We start from the raw sequence: 19738 nt of genomic DNA on the forward strand, positions 1-19738 counted from the left end.
TGACTTGCATGCGCATCTCCATCTCCGCTCTCAACTTCTGATTTTGCTTCTCGATCATATCTGAAATAACCGGGGTTAGTGTAGAGAAATCAAGTTGAGTTTGAGAGGGAGCCTGATACTGCTGTTGGTGTCTTGATTGAAACTGCTGCTTCTGCTGAAATTGGTGTTGAAAAGGAGCTTTGTTCCCTTGGGTGAAGCTCTCTCCGTTTTGGAAATTTGGCCTCTTTTGACCTGCCCACGGTTGTTGCGGCTGGTTGAAGGCCTTCACCTCTTCTTCCATGGCTTGGCAGGCCCCATCTTCATGTTCCTTACTGAAGCAGAGAGAGCAGATCTTAGCTTTAATGATAGGAGAGTTACCTAAAAAGACATTCTTCAAGGTGGAGGTGAGCTCCTCCAATTTCTGGTTAGTCTCCCTTAGGCCCGCTTGTAGCTCTCCCTCCTTGGCGTTAACCTGCAGAACTCCTGCTCTTTTTGGCTGCAGGTTTCTCCCATTCTGATTGGCTCCAATCTCCTGCAAGTCAGTTTCTGCAACTCTCTCCAAAATATCGAAAACCTCATCCTCGTATGCGGTGTAAAACGTTCCACCCGTAGCGAGATTTACTTTGTTTTTCATAAAATCAGAGAGAGATTCATAAAATATTTGGGCTAGTTGACATTGCTCAATGCCATGGTGAGGACATTTCCTCAACAAATCATTGAATCTCTCCCATGACTCACTAAAGGCTTCTCTGTCATGAGGATGGAAATTGTGAATTTCTCTTCTATAAAAATTCGTTTTGGAGAGAGGGTAAAATTTCTGCAGAAATTTTCCTTGCATCTCTTCCCAAGAATTATAAGTGATTCCTAGATTACGATACCATGCAAACGCTTTATCTTTAAGAGTTAGAGGAAAATATTTCATTTTTAACATCTCCGTAGATATTCCAGGAACATTTTGAGAAGAGCATCTAATATGAAAATCATCAAGGAATTCTAACGGATTCTGTGCAGGTAATCCGTTAAATTCAGGTAGAGAATTGATCAATGCATTATCGTATCGAAACAAGATACCTTCACCGATGTTCAGATTTACATCGGTTTGTCGTAAGCTTCCGGATGGTGTAGACCTATCCAACATAGTTCTTCTCCTCTCATTCTGCTGATGTATCTCTTCAGCCATATTTCTCTCCTGAATTTCTGGTTCTGTGACTGTAGAATCCGGGATGGCGTCTCTACTAATTTTTTCTGCAGACTTCTCACCAGCTCCTGAGCGTGTTACTACCATAAATCTTCAGCAAAATGTTAGCAGACGATGAGCTGAGGATTTTAAAGTCCTTCAGCTTAAGAGGATAATAAAGAATGACTGTAGATTCAAAAAAACAAAAATTCCTACTGTACTACCGTGCTCCCCAGCAGCGGCGCCAGTTGATAAACTCAATTTTAGGGTGTTTTTTACTGGTTATTTATCAGTTGAATTCGTGTGAGGATTGAGCATATGAAACGAAATTTATAACCTCACAGCCTTTGGCAAGCAAGGGTTGATCCACAGGAAGCAAAGAAAACCGCGGAAAATTCTTTTCTATTAAATCAGTCTATTCAGTTCTCTAATTCCAAGTGTTAATCTCTGTAGAAATTTTCTTCAGAATAAGTTGCAGAGAATTCCATAAAAGTATGGATTCCCCTAATTCTTCAGTCAAATTATCTTCAGTTAAGTTTTACGGAGATATCTTGGCAAACTCAATTGAGCAGAACCGTCAGCAGAGAAATTTTCTTTGTTGACGGTTCACTTATGCCCTGTGAGGAAATTGAGCAAACACCCTGCGGGTGTTTGTGCACGCGCGAACGCCTGCGCGCGAGTGAGCCTGCTCGCGGCGCTGCTGCGCGCGGGCTAAACTGCACGTGGCGCTGCTGCGCGCGGGCTAACCTGCACGCGGCGCTGCTGCGCGCGGGCTAACTTGCACGCGGCGCGGCGCTGCTGCGCGGCGCTGCTCTGGCGCTGCTGGCGCTGCTGCGCGCGGCGAGCCTGTCTGTGGCGCTGCTGCGCGGCGAGCTGTCTTGTGGCGCGCTGCTGCGAGCGTTGGCGCGCGGCGTTGGCGCGCAGTGAGCTGCTGCGCGGCGCTGCTGGCGAGCCTGCTCGCGGTGCTGATTGCGTGGCGAGCTTGCTCGCTGCTTGGATGCTGGCAACCTAGGCTGAGGCCTGGGTTGCTAGCAGTTGGAAGTTCTGCGGGGAAGGAGTTCACGATCGGATGCGAGAACACTGAAATTTTGCTAGACAGAATGGAAAGCGATTCAATCAACTATGGGATTCAAATCAAAGCGTAACCAAAGGAACAACAGAAATTGGAAATGCTGAAGACACAGCTTGTGATCTTCAGCCCAACCCTGATTGTCTTAGAAGGGAGAAGAAGATTGTACCAAAACCGAAACGCTCACGCCTCCTTGTGTCACTCCTTCCGGGCAAGGCGACGATCGTCGTGCTCCAGCTACTCCTCGGCTTGCTTCTCTCCCAGCTCCAATGCTCATCAGCCTTGGAGGGTCTGCAGAAATCCTTTCTCTCCAAGCCCTAGCTTCCTTGAGAGAAATTCTGGACAACCTAAAATCAACTCTCAAGAGAGTATTTATAGGTTTCTCTTAAGTCATGCCCAGGGGCATTTTCGTAATTTCTGCTTCTTTGAATTTTTGCCCGCTCCTCTTGATCCTCGTCTCTTTCCTTGATCTTCTTAACCTGTCTCTGAATGTTTACTAACCATAAAATGTTAAATATATTCCACTTGATTCAAAGGATCAAGTGGGGTCAGTGATTTTATAAAATGATGCATATGCATGATATTAGCATGAATTAACATTATAATTTTGATGAATGAAAACTAAAAAGTTTAATTATTTGATGACATATTTGAGAGTCATCAGGGATACGTGTGAAGCGCGACATGCACGCTAAGTTTGACGTGTTCATTAACTTGGGTGCCGAGGAGGAGAAGATAGCCGGGCCTCTGGCGAGGGAGTTTGCTGGGTCGTTTGTTAACACTCCGCACCGTGCGAGGAGAATAGGAGAGACTGAAGGGAAGATGGGGAGGAAGGGGACGACGTTGAAGCTTGGGATTTTGGAGCTTTTGGAAGATCTCGGAGCTGATGAAGATGAGATTATTTGGGTTTCTTTGGCAGAGGCGGTTCTAGAGTGTTCATTACGGTTTATGGCGTGCATATTGAGTTTCTGAGATGACGTACTGGATTTCACTGCGTGGTGAAATACATTCATACTTTTTTTTATTTAATATTTTCCCGAGTTCAAAAAAAATACAATACATTGATTCCAGTATAAACTTTTACAGAGAGTTACGCATGGCTTGTTTCAAAGAACTTACGGCAGAGAATAAATGAGTGTGCACCAAAGCGAGATGGAAAATGAGAGAGAGCAAATAAATTGGTTGGTGATAATTTGTTGCCAAGCGCCACCACTACGTACAGTTGACTTCCTTTCAATTTTACATATAATTTTGTAAAAAAATTTCCCTTTCATTACCTTCAACCATATATTAACTTTGCGAGATAGAGATTTTGTGCAAGCGCAAATTTAATTTTACATATATCTTGGCTCAGGCAAGTTTATACCATAAAAAAATTAAGGAATCTCCCGTATGGGATTGTTTTGGAATCGAAAACAAATCCGGATATCGGTTTTCGATATTCGACATCCAGTATCCGCTTCGTCCCTCCACCTTCGGTATCCGATACCGATATCAGTCTAACCCCTTATAGACAGATATCGACCAATATCCGATATCCGATATCCGACACCGTCCTATTTTTTCCGGATATCGGATATCGGTTGTCTGATACCGGATGACGGACGGATATCGGTTGGGTGAACACTAGCTCTCTCTCTCTCTCTCTTCCACTCTCAGTCTTGTTTTCTCGCTCTCTCTCCCATACTCACTCTAGTTTTCTCTCTCCCTCCCTCCCACTCTGTCTTGTTTTCTCTCTCTCTCTCTCTCCCACTCTCACTCTTGTTTACTCGCATCTCGCTCTTGTTTTCTTGCTCTCCCACTCTTGATCTTGTTTTCTCGCTCTCTCTCTCTTCCACACTCAGTCTTGTTTTCTCGCTCTCTCTCTCTCAGGCTCACTCTAGTTTTCTCTCTCCCTCCCTCCCACTCTTGGTCTTATTTTCTCTCTCTCTCTCTCCCACTCTCACTCTTGTTTACTTGCACTGTAGCTCTTGTTTTCTTGCTCTTGTTTTCTGCTCTATCTCAATATCTGTCACACTCTCAATTTCTCTCTCTGGCTTTCATTTCCTCACTCTCTTTCTCTCTCGTATTATCTCTGTTGCTATCCAGATATCTGATATTGAAATCCGGAATTTGGATATCAACATCGATACAGAATATCGATATTCATCAGTACCGTAGCAACATATCTCTAAATACTGCATTGTGATTAGCCCATCTCCGATATCCGGCTCAGCGCCTATCCCGATATCGTTCATTTGATATCGGTGTTCGGGATGGCGAACACGGGAATTGTAATATCTATCTGAGACTCTCTGTCTCTCTCTCTGTCTCTCTCTGTCTCTCTGTCTCTCTCTGTCTCTCTGTCTCTCTCTGTCTCTCTCTGTCTCTCTCTCTCTCTCTCTCTCTCTCTCTCTCTCTCTCTCTCTCTCTCTCTCTCTCTCTCTCTCTCTCTCTCTCTCTCTCTCTCTCTCTCTCTCTCTCTCTCTCTCTCTCTCTCTCTCTCTCTCTCTCTCTCTCTCTCTCTCTCTCTCTCTCTCTCTCTCTCTCTCTATCTATTTCTCTCTTTGTCTCGCTCTCTCTCTTCCAGACTGGCACTCTCTTTCTCTCACGCACTTTCTTTCAAAGAAAGTTGGACGAAAACGGATGTGGTTTTTCAACGGATGGAACGGGGCTGAATGGACTTCCGTTCTGTTATCCGTCCATGGAAGTTTGTTTCATCCATTTCATCACTCGTCACTGTTTCATCATCTTCACAAGTCCATCATCATTATCCATCCCGTTCTTCGTCCGTTACAGAAAACGGAACAGATAACAGACGAAGGGATGGCGAAGTAGATAGAGAGAGAGGAGGGAGGGGAGCGATGGAAAGAGAGAGAGAGAGAGAGGAAGAGGAAGTGATAGAAAGAGAGAGAGAGGGAGGAAGGGAGAAGGAGAGGGAGTGATCGAGAGAGAGAGGAGGAAGGGAGAAGGAGAGGGAGTGATATATATAGAGAGAGAGAGGGAGGAAGGGAGAAGGAGAAGGAGTGATCGACAGAGAGAGGACGAAGGGAGAAGGAGAGGGAGTGATATATATATATAGAGAGAGAGAGAGAGAGGGAGGAAGGGAGAAGGAGAAGGAATGATCGACAGAGAGAGGAGGAAGGGGGAGGGGGAGGGAGAGAGATAGATATAGAGAGAGAGAGAGAGAGAGGGAGGAAGGGAGAAGGAGAAGGAATGATCGACAGAGAGAGGACGAAGGGAGAAGGAGAGGGAGTGATATATATATATAGAGAGAGAGAGAGGGAGGAAGGGAGAAGGAGGAGTGATCAAGAGAAAGTGAGAGAGGGAGAGGAAGAGGGAGTAATCTAGAGAGAGAGGGGGAGAAGGAGAGGGAACGATCAAGAGAGAGAGAGGAAGAGGGAGTGATCGAGAGAGAGAGAGAGGAAGGGAGAAGGGGGGAAGTGATCGAGAGATAGAGACAAAAAATGAGGGAGAAGGAGCGGGAGCAATCAAGAGAAAGTATTAAAGAGATGTGTCATAGTCAGAAGAACAGGACCGTATCTGATCCGCCGCCACAGGACCCCAAGCGTCGCACATCATAACCTTCCATCAAGTGTGATAATGATGAGTGCGCTGTTGGAATTCATTTGAACTTCTTCCGTTAAGTTTATAGTGCAGGAACATCCATTCCGATATATACCCTTGTATACCTTCTGCTTGATGTACAAAAAAAATTTCTGAAGTTTCCTTTATTTTCATCGTTTTCTCTCCGTTGTCATTACTATTTTCTTACATGGCATCAGAGCATGCTCTGTCGAGATCTGGAGGATCCTCTGATGAAGGCGTAATCTAATGCCAAAGGCGACGAACAAAATTGCCTGAAAGAACCACAGATGTTCCTTCGGTTGGAATCAAGCTTACACGCACCAACTACTTGTCGTGGATGCATTGTGTACAAGCCACCAAGGTGGCAGAATGGTTAGGTAAGCACCTCGTTCACGAACGACCCGCTTCTGGTTCAATGTTCACAGATCCTGAGCATCCATGATAGAAGAAGGACATGGAGGTTATGGCCACTATGATGTCGTCTATGAGTGACGAAGTTCTTCCAATCGTACAATAAAGTATGACTGCTCTTAAAGCTTGGAGAACCCTCAATACTGAACTTTCCTCTAGTTTAGAATCAAGAGTCATGAAGCTGACGAACAAGCTGCACAACATTCAATGCAGTATGCAAACTATTGACGAGGGAGAAGGACAGGGAATGGGAGAGAGAGAGAGGGAGAGGGAGAGATTGAGAGAGAGGGAGAAAGAGAGGGAATGATCGAGAGAGAGAGGAAGGAGTGATCAAGAGAGAGAGATAGGGAGAGGGAGAGATCAAGAGAGAGGGAGAAGGAGAGGGAACGATCGAGAGAAAGAGGAAGAGGGAGTGATCGAGAGAGTGGGAGAGAGAGGAAGAGGGAGCGATTGAGAAAGAGAGATAGGGAGATAGAGATGGAGTGATCGAGAGATAGGAAGAGGGAGTGATCGTGAGAGAGAGAGAGAGGAAGATGGATGATAATCTCAATTTTAGGGTTAAAATTTGTCGTTGGTGATTGAGATTATTCAATAAAAATATATTTAACCGTACTTAAAAATACTTAGTGATGAGTACGGATCGACGAAACTAGTGATGATGGACAAGGGAACAATGATTAAGGATTTACTTTCTTATACTAGTGATGATGGACAAGAGGATCGACGAAAGCAAGATTTGAGGACGTGAGCTAGTGATATAGATAAAAGAAACGTAATTATAAGCTAATTTAACTTTAAGTAAAGAGTAAGTGATTGTGATGGATATGAGGATGAACGATGGAATAGACGAGGATAGTGGTGGGATATGGAGTGATATGATGGCAAGGATGGAGAGATGAGAGAGTGGGGACGTAAGTAAGTGAAGTGATAAATGAAACGTTGATAAAAAAAACTATAACTATGATAACGATGATGTTGGGAGAGAAACAACGTAAGGCGAAGACACTTACCTTATATCCTTATGTTCCACCACGATCACGGCGATTTGTGAGTTTTGTCTCTTGATGGATCTCAAAACTCACTCTCTTTCAATCAGCCCACAAAAGTGGGAAGCAAGTTCAAGATGGTTTTTACAATGATCCAGGCCTCTATTTATAGATTAGAGGGTATGGATAGAAAGAGGAGGGGAAGATGAAAAGTTATGGCCGTTGGAAGTTGAAGCAATCCTAGCCTTTAATTTCTTCTCTCTCCTCATCAATGTCATCAGTTTGTGCCTGTTAAGAAGTCAAAGCACTTGGTATTCTGTGGCTTTTCGTATTCCGTGGCTTTTCATATTCCATGCCTTTTTGTATTCCGTGGCTTTTCATATTCCATAGCTTTTCGTATTCCGTGGCTTTTCGTATTCCGCGACTTTTCATATTTCGTGCCACATGTACATGTCAAAAGGACAAAAAATAAAGAAAAAATCTCTTTCTCAACGCTGATGTGGCGGCGCATCCGCACGCCACATCACACTATGCCATAAAAAAAACCAAAATACTTAAAATTTCATATTAAATCAAATAAAATCCCAAAAAATACGTATAAATATATATTTTGAATCAGAAAAATCATATCTTTCCAAATTTAATATCCAAAAATTCCAAAAAAATCATATTCTTTCTCAAAGAATTATATTCTTTTAGAATATACTATTAGAAAATCCTAAAAATATAGAAAATTCAGAAATTTGTTCTAAAAATAGATTTAATCATTTTAAGCTTGATAACATGCAAATATGAGTAATTTAATGCATAAAGACGCATAAATATAATAATATAAGGCACTAAAAATGCATGTTATCAAGGGAGCGATTGAGAGAGAGACAAGTGTTGAGTTGGAAGCTTGACTGAGGACTCGAGGAAGAGAGTGGCTCACAATGAGCTAAGCGATAACAACTAAAACTGAATAGTAAAAGAGTAACAAGAGAGTTGAGGCAAGATTGAGATGATAAGAGAATGATAATCAACGATACAAGGAGGCCTGTTTATAGGCATTGAGCGACAGACGTTAGGTTAGCTTTAATGCTAACCTAACCCTGATATGGTGATGAGGTGTTGGGACGATGCGAGGCCGAGGAACGAGGCACCACTTAATCATGATGAAGACGTGTCCTTTGGTGGAGCTGTGAGTGGTGCTGAGGAACGAGGCGCCACCACTTCAGGCTGCGATGCAGATGTGTGAAGATTTGGAGATTTTCCTGCAGAGAGAGAAGATGTTGTCAATGACACGATATTATCTTTAACAACAGGGAGAGGAAGAAATATTTCCATCACCAAGACGTCATCAGTCTGTTTTAGCCATCCATTCGTCATTTTCGCCATCCATCATCCGTCACGAATGACGGATAGCTAAAAGCTCTCTGTTCAGTCATCAGTCCGTCGCTCCAGACGATGACGGAGGACGTTTTTTGAACAGACAGATGACGAAACATCATCCTTCCTACAGCTCTATTTCTTTGTCCCATTTTCTCTCACTCTCTCTGTAGCACTCTCTCTCTCTCTTATTCTCTCTCACTTCCCTTGTTGCACTCTCTCTCTCACTTTCTTTCTCCCATTTTCTCTCTCACTTTCTCTGCCTCGCTCTCTCTCTCTCTTACTCACTTTCTTTGTCCCATTTTCTCTTTCACTTTCTCTATCTCGCTCTCCCTCTCTGGGACTCTCTCACTCCCCTTGTTGCACTCTCTCTGTCTCTCTCACTTTCTTTGTCCCAATTTCTCTCTCACTTTCTGTGTCACTCTCTCTCTCTCTCTCCGGGTTTCTCTGTCCCTCTCTTTCTTTGTCCCATTTTCTCTCTCACTTTCTCTGTCTCAGTCTCTCTCGCCCGGACTCTCTATTTCTCACTTTCCTTGACCCATCTTCTCACTCACTTTCTCTATCTCGCTCTCTCTCTGTCTCTCTCTCTCTCACCTTCTTCGTCCCATTTTCTCTCACTCTCATTATCCCACTCTCTCTCACTCTCTTTGTAGCACTCTCACTCTGATTCTCTCTTACACACTCTCGCTCTCTCTCACTGTCCTCAATCTCTGTCTCTCTCTCTATTTTTCTCCCTCGCACTTTCTCTCTCTGTGTCTCTCTCTCTCCGTCTCTCGTCCTCTTTTTTTCTACCTCTCTTTCAATCTCTTTCTCTCCTTCGCACTCTCTCTCCGTCTCTTTCGTTATTGCACACTGTCTGTCTAACTCTCTTCCTCGGCTGCTCTCATTTTCTCTCTTGGTTTTGCTCTCTTCCCCATCCTCTCTCTCTCTCTCTATGTCTCTCTGTGTCTCTGTCTCTATCTCTCTCTCTCTTGCTCTCACTCTCTTTTTCACTTTTGGCTGCCAATACAAACAGACCATATTGTAGACTCCTACTATATTTTTGTTTCGTATGGACTTGAATAGTTCTTGAAATATTAATATACGTGTCAAAACATTAAGGGATAATACTATGAAAGAGCCCCAACTTTCAGTTTTGTAAAGATTGTAGCCCGAACTTTCAACTTTGTAAAAAAAATAGCCCCGACGAATGAGATGTCGCCATTTGGCGTCGAATTTTTTTCCCTACCTCCGGTCAAAGGGTGACGCGGCGGCCACCGTGGCGCCCAGGTGGACTCCACAGTGGCATCCGCGTCACGCGTGACGCGGACGACGCCGTGGAGTCCGTCCGCCGCCGCCCGTCTCCTTCTCCGCCGCCGCGGCGATGCGTCGGCGCCGCCGCCGCGCATCCGGCCGCCGCCGGCGACGCCGCCGGCATTCACGTCAACGCCGCCCGTCTGCCGTCGTCGACGCCACGCCGCATGCGCGTGTTCGTTGATCTGAGCAAGACATGAAACGTTTCCTCTTACGAACAAGATCTGAGCAAGACATTTCGTCTTCTCTTCTCTATTCTTTTGCTCTATTCTATCCTCTCTTCTTACGAGCTTTTTTTCTCTTTTATTCTCGGCTTCTTTTCTCTTACGCGCTTCTCTTGACTTCTCTTTTATTGTCGTCTTCTCTTCTCTTACGAACTTCACTTCTCTTCTCTTTTACTCTTGTCTTCTCTTCTCTTACGACCCTCGCTTCTCTTCTCTTTAATCTCACTTGGTTAATGGTCGCAGGCGCCGTGTTAATGGGGAAGCAGCTGAAGGTGGAGAAGGCGAGGAAGAAGGAAAATTAGAAGATGGACGTGCAGAGCTTGGCGAAGAAGAAGAAGAAGAAGAAATAGAAGAAGAGAGAAGAAGAAGAAATAGAAGAAGAGAGAAGAAGAGAGAAGAAGAAGAAGAAGAAGAAGAAGAAGAAGAAGAAGAAGAAATAGAAGAAGAGAGAAGAAGAAGAAATAGAAGAAGAGAGAAGAAGAGAGAAGAAGAAAAAGAAGAAGAAGGAGAAGAAGGAGAAGAGGAAGAAGAAGAAGAAGAAGAAGAAGAGAAGAAGAAGAAGAAGAAGAAGAAGAAGAAGAAGAAGAAGAAGAAGAAGAAGAAGAAGAAGAAGAAGAAGAAGAAGAAGAAGAAGAAGAAGAAGAAGAAGAAGAAGAGGAAGAAGAAGAAGAAGAGGAAGAAGAAGAAGAAGAGGAAGAAGAGGAAGAGGAAGAGGAAGAGGAAGAGGAAGAGGAAGAAGAAGAAGAAGAAGAAGAAGAAGAAGAAGAAGAAGAAGAAGAAGAAATAGAAGAAGAGAGAAGAAGAAATAGAAGAAGAGAGAAGAAGAAGAACAACAACGAAAGCTTATTCAGCTCCAGGCGGCGACAACTTCTTCAATTCTTTACTCGTCCCAGAGTAATCTCGACGTAACGCTTGGACACATCGTCACGGAGTGATCTCGACGTGACGACGAGGGCTCTAACCACGAAGTGGTCTCGACGTGGGCGAGGCTAGCCGGACCTCTCTACTCTCTACTCTCTACGATAGTGGAGACACAAGTTGGATTTCTTTTCAACAAATGACTCAAACGTTCCTTGGGCATGCTATCCCCTTATATAGTGAGGATAGGTGCCAAGTGAACGTGGGAGGGGAGGACGAACCGTCGCGAGACGTGGCTGCCTCTCCTTACAATTTGAAAATACAACTGAAAAATAAAAGGAAAAGACGAGGACAAGGCCCAACACCGGCCCAGTTCATGAAATCCAGGAATACAAACAAACAGAAATAAAAGCGAGTAAGATAAAGATGCTTATCCAGGTGGCGAGCATCGGCGCGTGCAGCTCGGTGAGGTTGACGTCGTCCCGTCAAGGCGTCTCCAGGATGGTCTCCCATCAGGTCTGAGGTGCGAGTTTACGAGTGGATGGCGCATAGCATGTAGGAGCGAAGAAGTGTCGGGCAACCCAGGTATAAAGAATCGCCATTGTTTTCAATGAAGATCAAATTACCCTAGTTATACAAAGAATTTGGAAAGGAGGGTAGAGGAGATGGGAAGAATAGAAGAATAAGGTATTCTCTAAAATGACTTCTTTGATCCAAAAAAAAAGATCAAAGTAGTCAAATAGAGGGGTTAATAATAAAATTTAGCGTTAATTTATTTTTCGGAGAACTGAGTATCCAAAATAGCTCACTAATATCTCAATAGTTAAATCTATTACTAATTACAAATTAAGCTATCTCTCTATTATTTTGTAATTTTTTTTGTTCTTAATGTGCATGTGGAACAGTTAGCTGAATTCCATAATGCTCCTCTTAATCTTAGTAATAACTTGTGCATGCCGCTCGAGCAAAACGATTTAGAAGTTGAGACTAATATGAGGAAGAGAAATCAAGAATTTCACTAAAAATAATTCCAAATACACTAAAATTGAAATACAATGAAGTAAAAGTACCAAATGCATTTCATCCAGGCTGGTGCTCCTCTCTGTCTTGTAGTTGCAAAAGATCCTCCTCCAAAATGACCTCCACAGCTCAAATTTCGGTTTCTATACTTAGCTTAAATGGTAAAAATTACCATTTTACCCCCAATAATTAATTTTTATCTCTGAATGCAAGACTTATCTGATTGATCCAACAATATAGATAGAAAGAGAAGGTCAATACAAGCAAGCCCATAAAATTTGAGCACAATCTGACTTCATGATTAAGAGTAATTTATACATTAATATTGATCAATCCTAGTGGTTGGATCAATATTTCATTTGTTTAATTTAAATTTTGCTACACCCTCAATTCGTGTCGATTTCTGATTTTCTGGAAAAATTTATAGTCAATTTGGTGGGTCTTCTATCGGTGTCACACACCCCCGAGGTGAAAATAAAAGAACAAAATAAATAAAAATACATTTCAATTTGCACTGATCTATGCATTTTTACCCACGATACCTACTCAGGCATGGTCACGTAACCTCTTGCGCATTCATCTTTGTATGCACAGCACAGACGGTGCACTTACCGCCCTTAAGAGAAGTTGCTGTCAACAATATTAAAGCCATCAAATTCCCTTTTCACAGTTGAGATTTTGCCACATGGCGCCACTAACTCTGTTTCGTGATGTTGTGCAGAAAAGTCCCTGCTTTTATTTAAGTGAGCAAACCGAAGCTGCCCAAAAGTAATTGGACCTATGCCCCTCCTCCCTCTCCTTCATATTTCCCTAAATAAATATAGAAAAATCCATATTAATTCGATAATACTCTAAAACTACTTCTAATTGGATTTTTGCGCCTGCAATGCGCAACTGACAAGTGTTCTAAGGGTATATTTGCAACCAAATTATAATAAAACTCCCTCCGACTTTAGATATTATTTTTAAATCCTATTTTTCTCAAGAGTATATCATTTTTCTATGTAAAAATTTGTTTCTTCCTTGAATAAATTCCTAAAATTTCAATAAAAGGCAGGAAAATTCTAGAAAATTCCATAATTCATCCCACATTTTTTTAACATTAAATTTAGTTTTTAAACCTGCCATTTTTGTTTAAATAGAGTTTTTTAAATATTAAATAAATTGCATAAAATTCATAAATTAATAAAAACTTAGGGAAAAATCCTAATTCACTTGGAATAGAATTTAACATGTAAATATACGATAACAACCCTATTTTAAAATTTTTAAATGGATAAAATTGTGCTAATTACTTGAAATAAAAATGAATTTAGGGTGTTATAAGACACTACAACTAGATAGTGCGTGTTTCTAGTGGAAAGAGTTCACTTAATTAATCCGCATGACTCCCTCAATGGTGTTATACCAAATTGTAAATCAAGCTGAATGGTAAGTGGTTTTTAGACCTGAGACACCAAAGACGTCTTGTCGATGGACCATTGTACTATGATTATGATATGGGAGTGTCTAATCATGGGATTCCAAACACTCTTAATTGGGGTGCACCAAAAAGTTCACAAATACAATTGAGTTACCAAGATGGAATCGTCCACCCTTGATGTAAGAGAACATAACTCAAGGAATATTATGTGATGAGGTACTTGGCCAAGGCAATGAAATATCGGAGAAGAGTTCTGGCAAGATTTCCAAATGCATCATTACTGAATTGAATGTCTGATTAGGGTTTGCTAGTGGGCCATACCCTAAGTCATCCTAAGAGTGTCAAGTGGATGAGGGATAATACGTAAATGGTAACCAATGATGAGCAGGTTCCATGAGGGAGTCGATACACAATGATTTGTAAATTCTAGAGCATGAGGCGTATCTTGGCACCCCATGAGATGGAGACTCATCCTATCGATTGAGTTAAATTGATTTGATACTATTTAAATATTTTGTAAGGTCAAGAAAGGTTATTGGGCCAATGGAGTCGTTAACTAGATTGATACATGGGCCTAGAGGGTCACATGTAAATGGTCTTTTGGACATTGGAAGATGTTAAAGTTTTGGGTTTTATGAAAAATACCCACTTAGTAAAAATAATGGACTGCCCTACACCAAATTCACCCAAGCCAGAATTGTTCAGGGGCCTTTCCCTTCTTCTCCCTTCTCCCTTGAACTCCACTCCATTCTTGATGCGATCCGGATGGCATAATGACGACAATAGAGGGTGAATAGAACTCGTCAAGGCAAAAGAGGAAATTCAACGTGTCATGGACTGCATAGATACATGTAGAGGTTGCGCACATGAGCATCTCAACATGAGTCACTCACGGGTCAAAGGAATCATGGATACAGTATGTGCAGGCATGATTCATTTCATGTTTTTATTGATGTCATTATAATTTCGTAACCACATTCTGCTGTGAATCATTTAGTTTTCTCGCCATGTCAAGGCTCTAGAGAACCCAAGATATTCTGACATGTGGCCCAAGTTTTATCACTTCTTGTTTCACATTATTTTCATATTTCTCAATCGATTCACTACCCGTCATGTAAATTAAAATATTCAGGACCCTAAGTAATGTTACTTATGATCCTTTCATATAAATATCAAAATTTCACAAAATCCAATACTAGGTTATAACAATTCAGTACTAATATTGAGCTCAAAAAATCTACTCACAATTTTTTTTGTATTTCAGATCAAAATTCAAGAAGAAACAAGTACATTAAAAAATTGTAGAAATCATTAAGAAATCTTTTTATAACATAGTATGTTTACTTCCAAAAATATTATAAGTAGGAATATACCATATTTTACCTCTCATTAAATATCAAATAAACTTTTTCCTCATACTTATTTTACATAGATTAATTTAAAAAGTTTTAGTCTAATTGGTGGATTAGACAGATAGGAAAATACTAAGTAAAACATAGATTATATTCAATGGCTAGAATATGTTAAAGAGATAATGGAAAAACTTGTGGATGCAAATAATTGAACATGATAAAAACGAAAGGGCAACAATTTGCTCACTATTTAAGGGAGTCACAACCAAATTGAATCAAACATCTTAATACATGTATTCACACATTTAAAAATGGATTATAAATACTCATGGTGTTTTTAGGAGATATTTATCATCATTGCATAGTTTCTGACATAAGTAGGGTTAGATATTTAGTGTTGAGAATCAGTTTGTGATAACATGTAAACTATTGTAGAAATATCATGCATAATCATAAATATCTGCATCTAAATGTCCATATTTGCACGTTATGATGCTTTAAACTGATTAAAATTTCCTTTAGCCTGAATTTGTGATTTTTCAAGATTTTATAGAATTTGTACATATTTATTTGACTTTAGATTCATGAAGCAACTAATTTTAGAAGACAAAGACTACTTATTTATAATTACTAATGGTCTTTCCTCATTTAAAAAAAAAATTCCACATTTTCTCACATTTTTCAACACCAGATTTGCAGAGAGATTCCTTCCTTCACGTGGAAGGGAAGATGAGCTGGGAACAACTGGAGGAGAGAGAAATTGAAGAATTCAGATGGCTATGATTCAAGAAAATTGTAACCTTGATATCTCGAGATCCGACGTCAGATTGACCTGAAATTGTGAAGTAACATCACTTAAAATAAAACATAATACAATATGTACCTATAATCTATCAATGATTTTATTTTTTCTAGGACAAAATAAATTCAAATTTCACACAAACCTTTTTGGGAATGAAAATATTGTAATCATATGGTAAATATTCTTAAAATAAAACATAATTATTGTAATCTTGTTCAATTGAAGGTCAATTAAATTAAAATTTTAATCACTTAATATCCAGCGAACCATCTTGACTTCCTAAAGTTATAGGTTCAAACTTCAAGGGATGAGATTGTATGAAAATGAAAATACTGAGTATGCATCTGCCTAAGTTAATTCAGATGATTTTTTTTACTGAATTTTGTAAATAATGAGATAACCTGATCATTTTTTGCAGTGATTTCTTTGAGTTTCCCAACTTGAAATTCCACAGAATAGTGGTTGACCAGACCATTATGATTGTAGGCATTTTTTAAAATTTTGTGACAACTTTAACTTAGGCATCTGGAATCAAATAATATTTCGTTAGTACACATAAATTTTGGTGGACTATATTGTTCAAACAATAAATTGCACTGAGCTTCAATGCCATGGCTTTAAGGTCAGAAGTTACATATTTAACATACTGCCATTTCTATCAAAGGTGAGTTATCTTCAAAGATACGAACGTATTTTGTACCAGCTTAAAATTTGCGATTACCAAGATATTTGTTTACTCGTTAGATGATTTCCCTCTGGTGTTGTGCATATATAAACACGGTCGATCATGACTTGAGATGGTTAATTGTGCATGGAGCAAAGTTTGATCGGTCCATTTAGGACATTGGGAAATAGATTTTAAGTATGAGCATATGTCAAGAAAAACGATATTTCTTCTGCAATCTTGAATATTTTCATCAATGTACGACTCCAATAAGATGAAAATATAATTTTGAAGAATCATGGTGGTGGGATACTTGAAGAAAATATAAAAGACGTGTTGCACACAGTAATGACAAAAACGCTTTACTTTATTTTAACTAATAACTATGTCGACAATGGATATACATGGTATGTACTTAACTATTTCGTGAAGGGTTCGATATCAGATTATCACAACAGTATACGATGAAGCGGATTAAAGGAATTTTAAAGGAATCATGAACTTGCGTTGATGCGCATTACATTTTCGTTCCAATTTAATTGCCAATTTTGTGTCCTTCGGAGTACCTCGACCAGCTTCTCCACGAACGGGTGACTATCTACTGAGCCCTGAGCCTAGCCCCCCAATTCAGGCCATGAAAGCTCCAGTTGTGGGTTCACTCATTCAGCAGGACACGAGGGGTTCAGTTCAAAATGAGTTGCGAGAGTAAATTTTCTTTAATTCAGTGGGCGTTACTCTACCGTATTAGGGTAACTCCCACGCAAATGGAGAGGTTAGTTTCTCCTCCCTACATAAGGACTCCTTTTATCATTTGTTCATCCTTGTTCTCCTAATCCTCTCCATTTGGGCCTTTTTTAGTAGCCACTATTCTACTAGTTACTCCTTTCATCAACCAACCGTTTTGTGAAACGTCGTTCAAGGGCTGATAGATATAGTTTCTTCTCTTCTTGTCATAATTATTTGACCATTGCCCGTGCACTTTTTACCTTGTTTCGGAATTCATCCTCAACAAAATGTTTTTTGGCATGTCTGGACTCTAGAGCATATCCTTTTAGAGGACTCTCCTCTCTTCATGGTGCCATCATGGCTATTTACTTATTTTAACAACGTATATCCGAGCAACATGACTCCTACACATCCCAACATTAAAAAATAAATAAACTGGTTTTATATCTACCTCTATTGCTGCAATCACAAAAAACCTAGGGTGTTGCTCTGACCATAAGTCAAAGAACCCTAGAAATCCTCAATTTTTTTCTGCAGATGGTAATAATTCAAAGTTCACTTCTAGTAGATCCTAGTTTTGTGTCGTCAATTCATAATACCTCATATCATAGTTCCCCCGAAAACCATAATCACACACACTTAATGGTCGATAAGCCCTCCACTTGTGAAGCTTTTCATGACTACCACTTTGTTTGGCTATTCAGGGCTATCTTACAAAGCCATTAACGTTGTGATATTCATATATTTATAACGAAAGGGATAATAAACTTTCTGGGGATAAGCACATCTGTAATATTCTGATAACTGAAGGCCTTAATCTTTCAATGGCCTTGTTCATTGCGACAACAATGAAATCTCAGATCGATGGAATCTTGAAAATCTGTGTATCGATCATTTCACCCCCAAAACAACGTAAATCAACCAGTGAAGATGTTTAAGCAACCTTTAAAGTTTTGATCAAATTTCCATATTAAATAATTGAGAAAGGTGTCAGATTTGTTCCTTGAACACCTTTCTTTGAGTTAAGCTCAAAAAATGGGCAAACGATAAGTAAGCTCAAAAATGGGCAAAAGTTTTGCTCATGCTGAAAATAATTTGGACCCGCATGATTTAGTAACAATAATAATTATTTTTCAATACGTCTTTAATTTTCCACCTCAAGTCCCGGACCTTCGCCCTCCCAACATTGACAAAGAGAATTGCACGGGGAACATATGAACTTAAATCTTCGAGTTCATAATTTACAGTATCGGAACGCAAATGGTCCGAAAAGAAATCTTAGAACACTAGGGAACGCCATGTGTCCAGATGGCCGGAAAACTTAGTTCCCCGGTGCAAAGTTGGTTGCGTAGGCCCAGGCGTTGTTGTTGACGGGGTCGGCAAGGTGGTCAGCCAGGTTCTCCAGGGGACCCTTGCCGGTGACGATGGCCTGCACGAAGAAGCCAAACATGGAGAACATGGCCAGGCGGCCGTTCTTGATCTCCTTCACCTTCAGCTCCGCGAAGGCCTCTGGGTCCTCGGCCAGGTTCAGCGGATCGAAGCTGCCTCCGGGGTACAGCGGGTCGACCACCTCGCCGAGCGGCCCGCCGGCGACGCGATAGCCCTCGACGGCGCCCATGAGGACGACCTGCGTGGCCCAGATGGCGAGGATGCTCTGCGCGTGCACCAGGCTGGGGTTGCCGAGGTAGTCCAGCCCGCCCTCGCTGAAGATCTGCGACCCGGCCTTGAACCAGACCGCCTCGCCGAACTTGACGCCGTTGCGGGCGAGCAGCTCGGGGAAGACGCAGCCCAGCGCGCCGAGCATGGCCCAGCGGGCGTGGATCACCTCCAGCTCGCGGTTCTTGGCGAAGGTCTCGGGGTCGGCCGAGAGCCCGGCCGTGTCCCAGCCGTAGTCGCCGGGGAACTCGCCGGTGAGGTACGAGGGGGCCTCGCCGGAGAAGGGGCCGAGGTACTTGACCCTGTCGGGGCCGTACCAGGGGCTGCCGGAGGAGACGGGCTTGGGCTTGGCTGCCGTCTTCCTCATGGAGATCCGGCCCTCGCCGAGGACCTCGGAGCCGGCGGGGGAGACCTTCACCGCCTTACCGGCCATGGAGGGGGAGGAGAGGGCCATGGAGGCTGCCATCGTCTTCGGGGGGGGAGGAAGTCGAGTTCTTCTTAGACGTTGGCAGGAGACTGGACTGCTGAAATTGGACTTGAGAAGATTACAGGCGACGAGTCTCCGTTATAATATCGCCGGGAGTAGGCTTGGGCCCCGGGGCGATCTGGATTTCTGCCCTTCCGAATCCTGTGCGGGCACCCGATTGGGTTAGCATGCTCAGTATCGTTTTGATAGCACTCCGCTTAGCCACAAGATCAGATCCTCTCCCTACACCGGAAACTTTGTCGTTTGGATTTCTAAAATATCAATGGCCCACGGGTGTATTTTACCGTCGGACACGGCCTGCGAATTTTTTGCCTAAACTCCATCATGTTGACTTTGTTTATCTGAGTCTAAGCATCCCAAAAGTATATTAATCATCTAGCGTTAGCTTCGGAGTAATGCTGTAAGAAATCAAATGTTCTGATACTATTGTAAAATATAATATCTGTCACTACTCTTGGGCACGATGCGTTCTTACGTAGGAGTACCTATCGTCATTTTAGGATAGGTACTATTGCTATAATTGCCTGTTACGAAATGGATTATCTTTCTCATAGTTTTTGACTCTTTAGATAGTTGTCAAAATAAATGGCGGATGAACTGGGTTCTTTAACTTATTTTTATCGTGCATAAGGCTAAGATCTGCGAAAAGACATCCGGGATTTTAACTAACAACGAT

The 19738-nt window shown here is 41.7% G+C and overlaps 1 protein-coding gene and 1 non-coding gene across 2 annotated transcripts; one reads left to right on the plus strand and one right to left on the minus strand.

Moving 5' to 3' along the window:
- Positions 1-662: 662 nt before the first annotated feature.
- LOC144715385 (small nucleolar RNA R71) lies at positions 663-771 on the plus strand. The gene has a single exon (XR_013584613.1). It is a non-coding gene; the product is annotated as a small nucleolar RNA R71 (small nucleolar RNA).
- Positions 772-18118: 17347 nt separating this feature from the next.
- Positions 18119-19121, minus strand: LOC144714929 (chlorophyll a-b binding protein 40, chloroplastic-like). Its single transcript, XM_078589741.1, has one exon. The coding sequence runs from the start codon at positions 19039-19041 to the stop codon at positions 18241-18243; it is 801 nt and encodes a 266-aa protein (XP_078445867.1). The 5' UTR covers positions 19042-19121; the 3' UTR covers positions 18119-18240.
- Between the last annotated feature and the right edge of the window lie 617 nt (positions 19122-19738).

Source organism: Wolffia australiana, chromosome 18, assembly GCF_029677425.1.
Source record: "Wolffia australiana isolate 7733 chromosome 18, ASM2967742v1".
NCBI classification, from domain to species: Eukaryota; Viridiplantae; Streptophyta; class Magnoliopsida; order Alismatales; family Araceae; genus Wolffia; species Wolffia australiana.

What these genes read in the sequence shown, in the direction of transcription:
- LOC144714929 (XM_078589741.1), bottom strand. Translation starts at nt 19,041, where the DNA reads ATGGCAGCCTCCATGGCCCTCTCCTCCCCCTCCATGGCCGGTAAGGCG.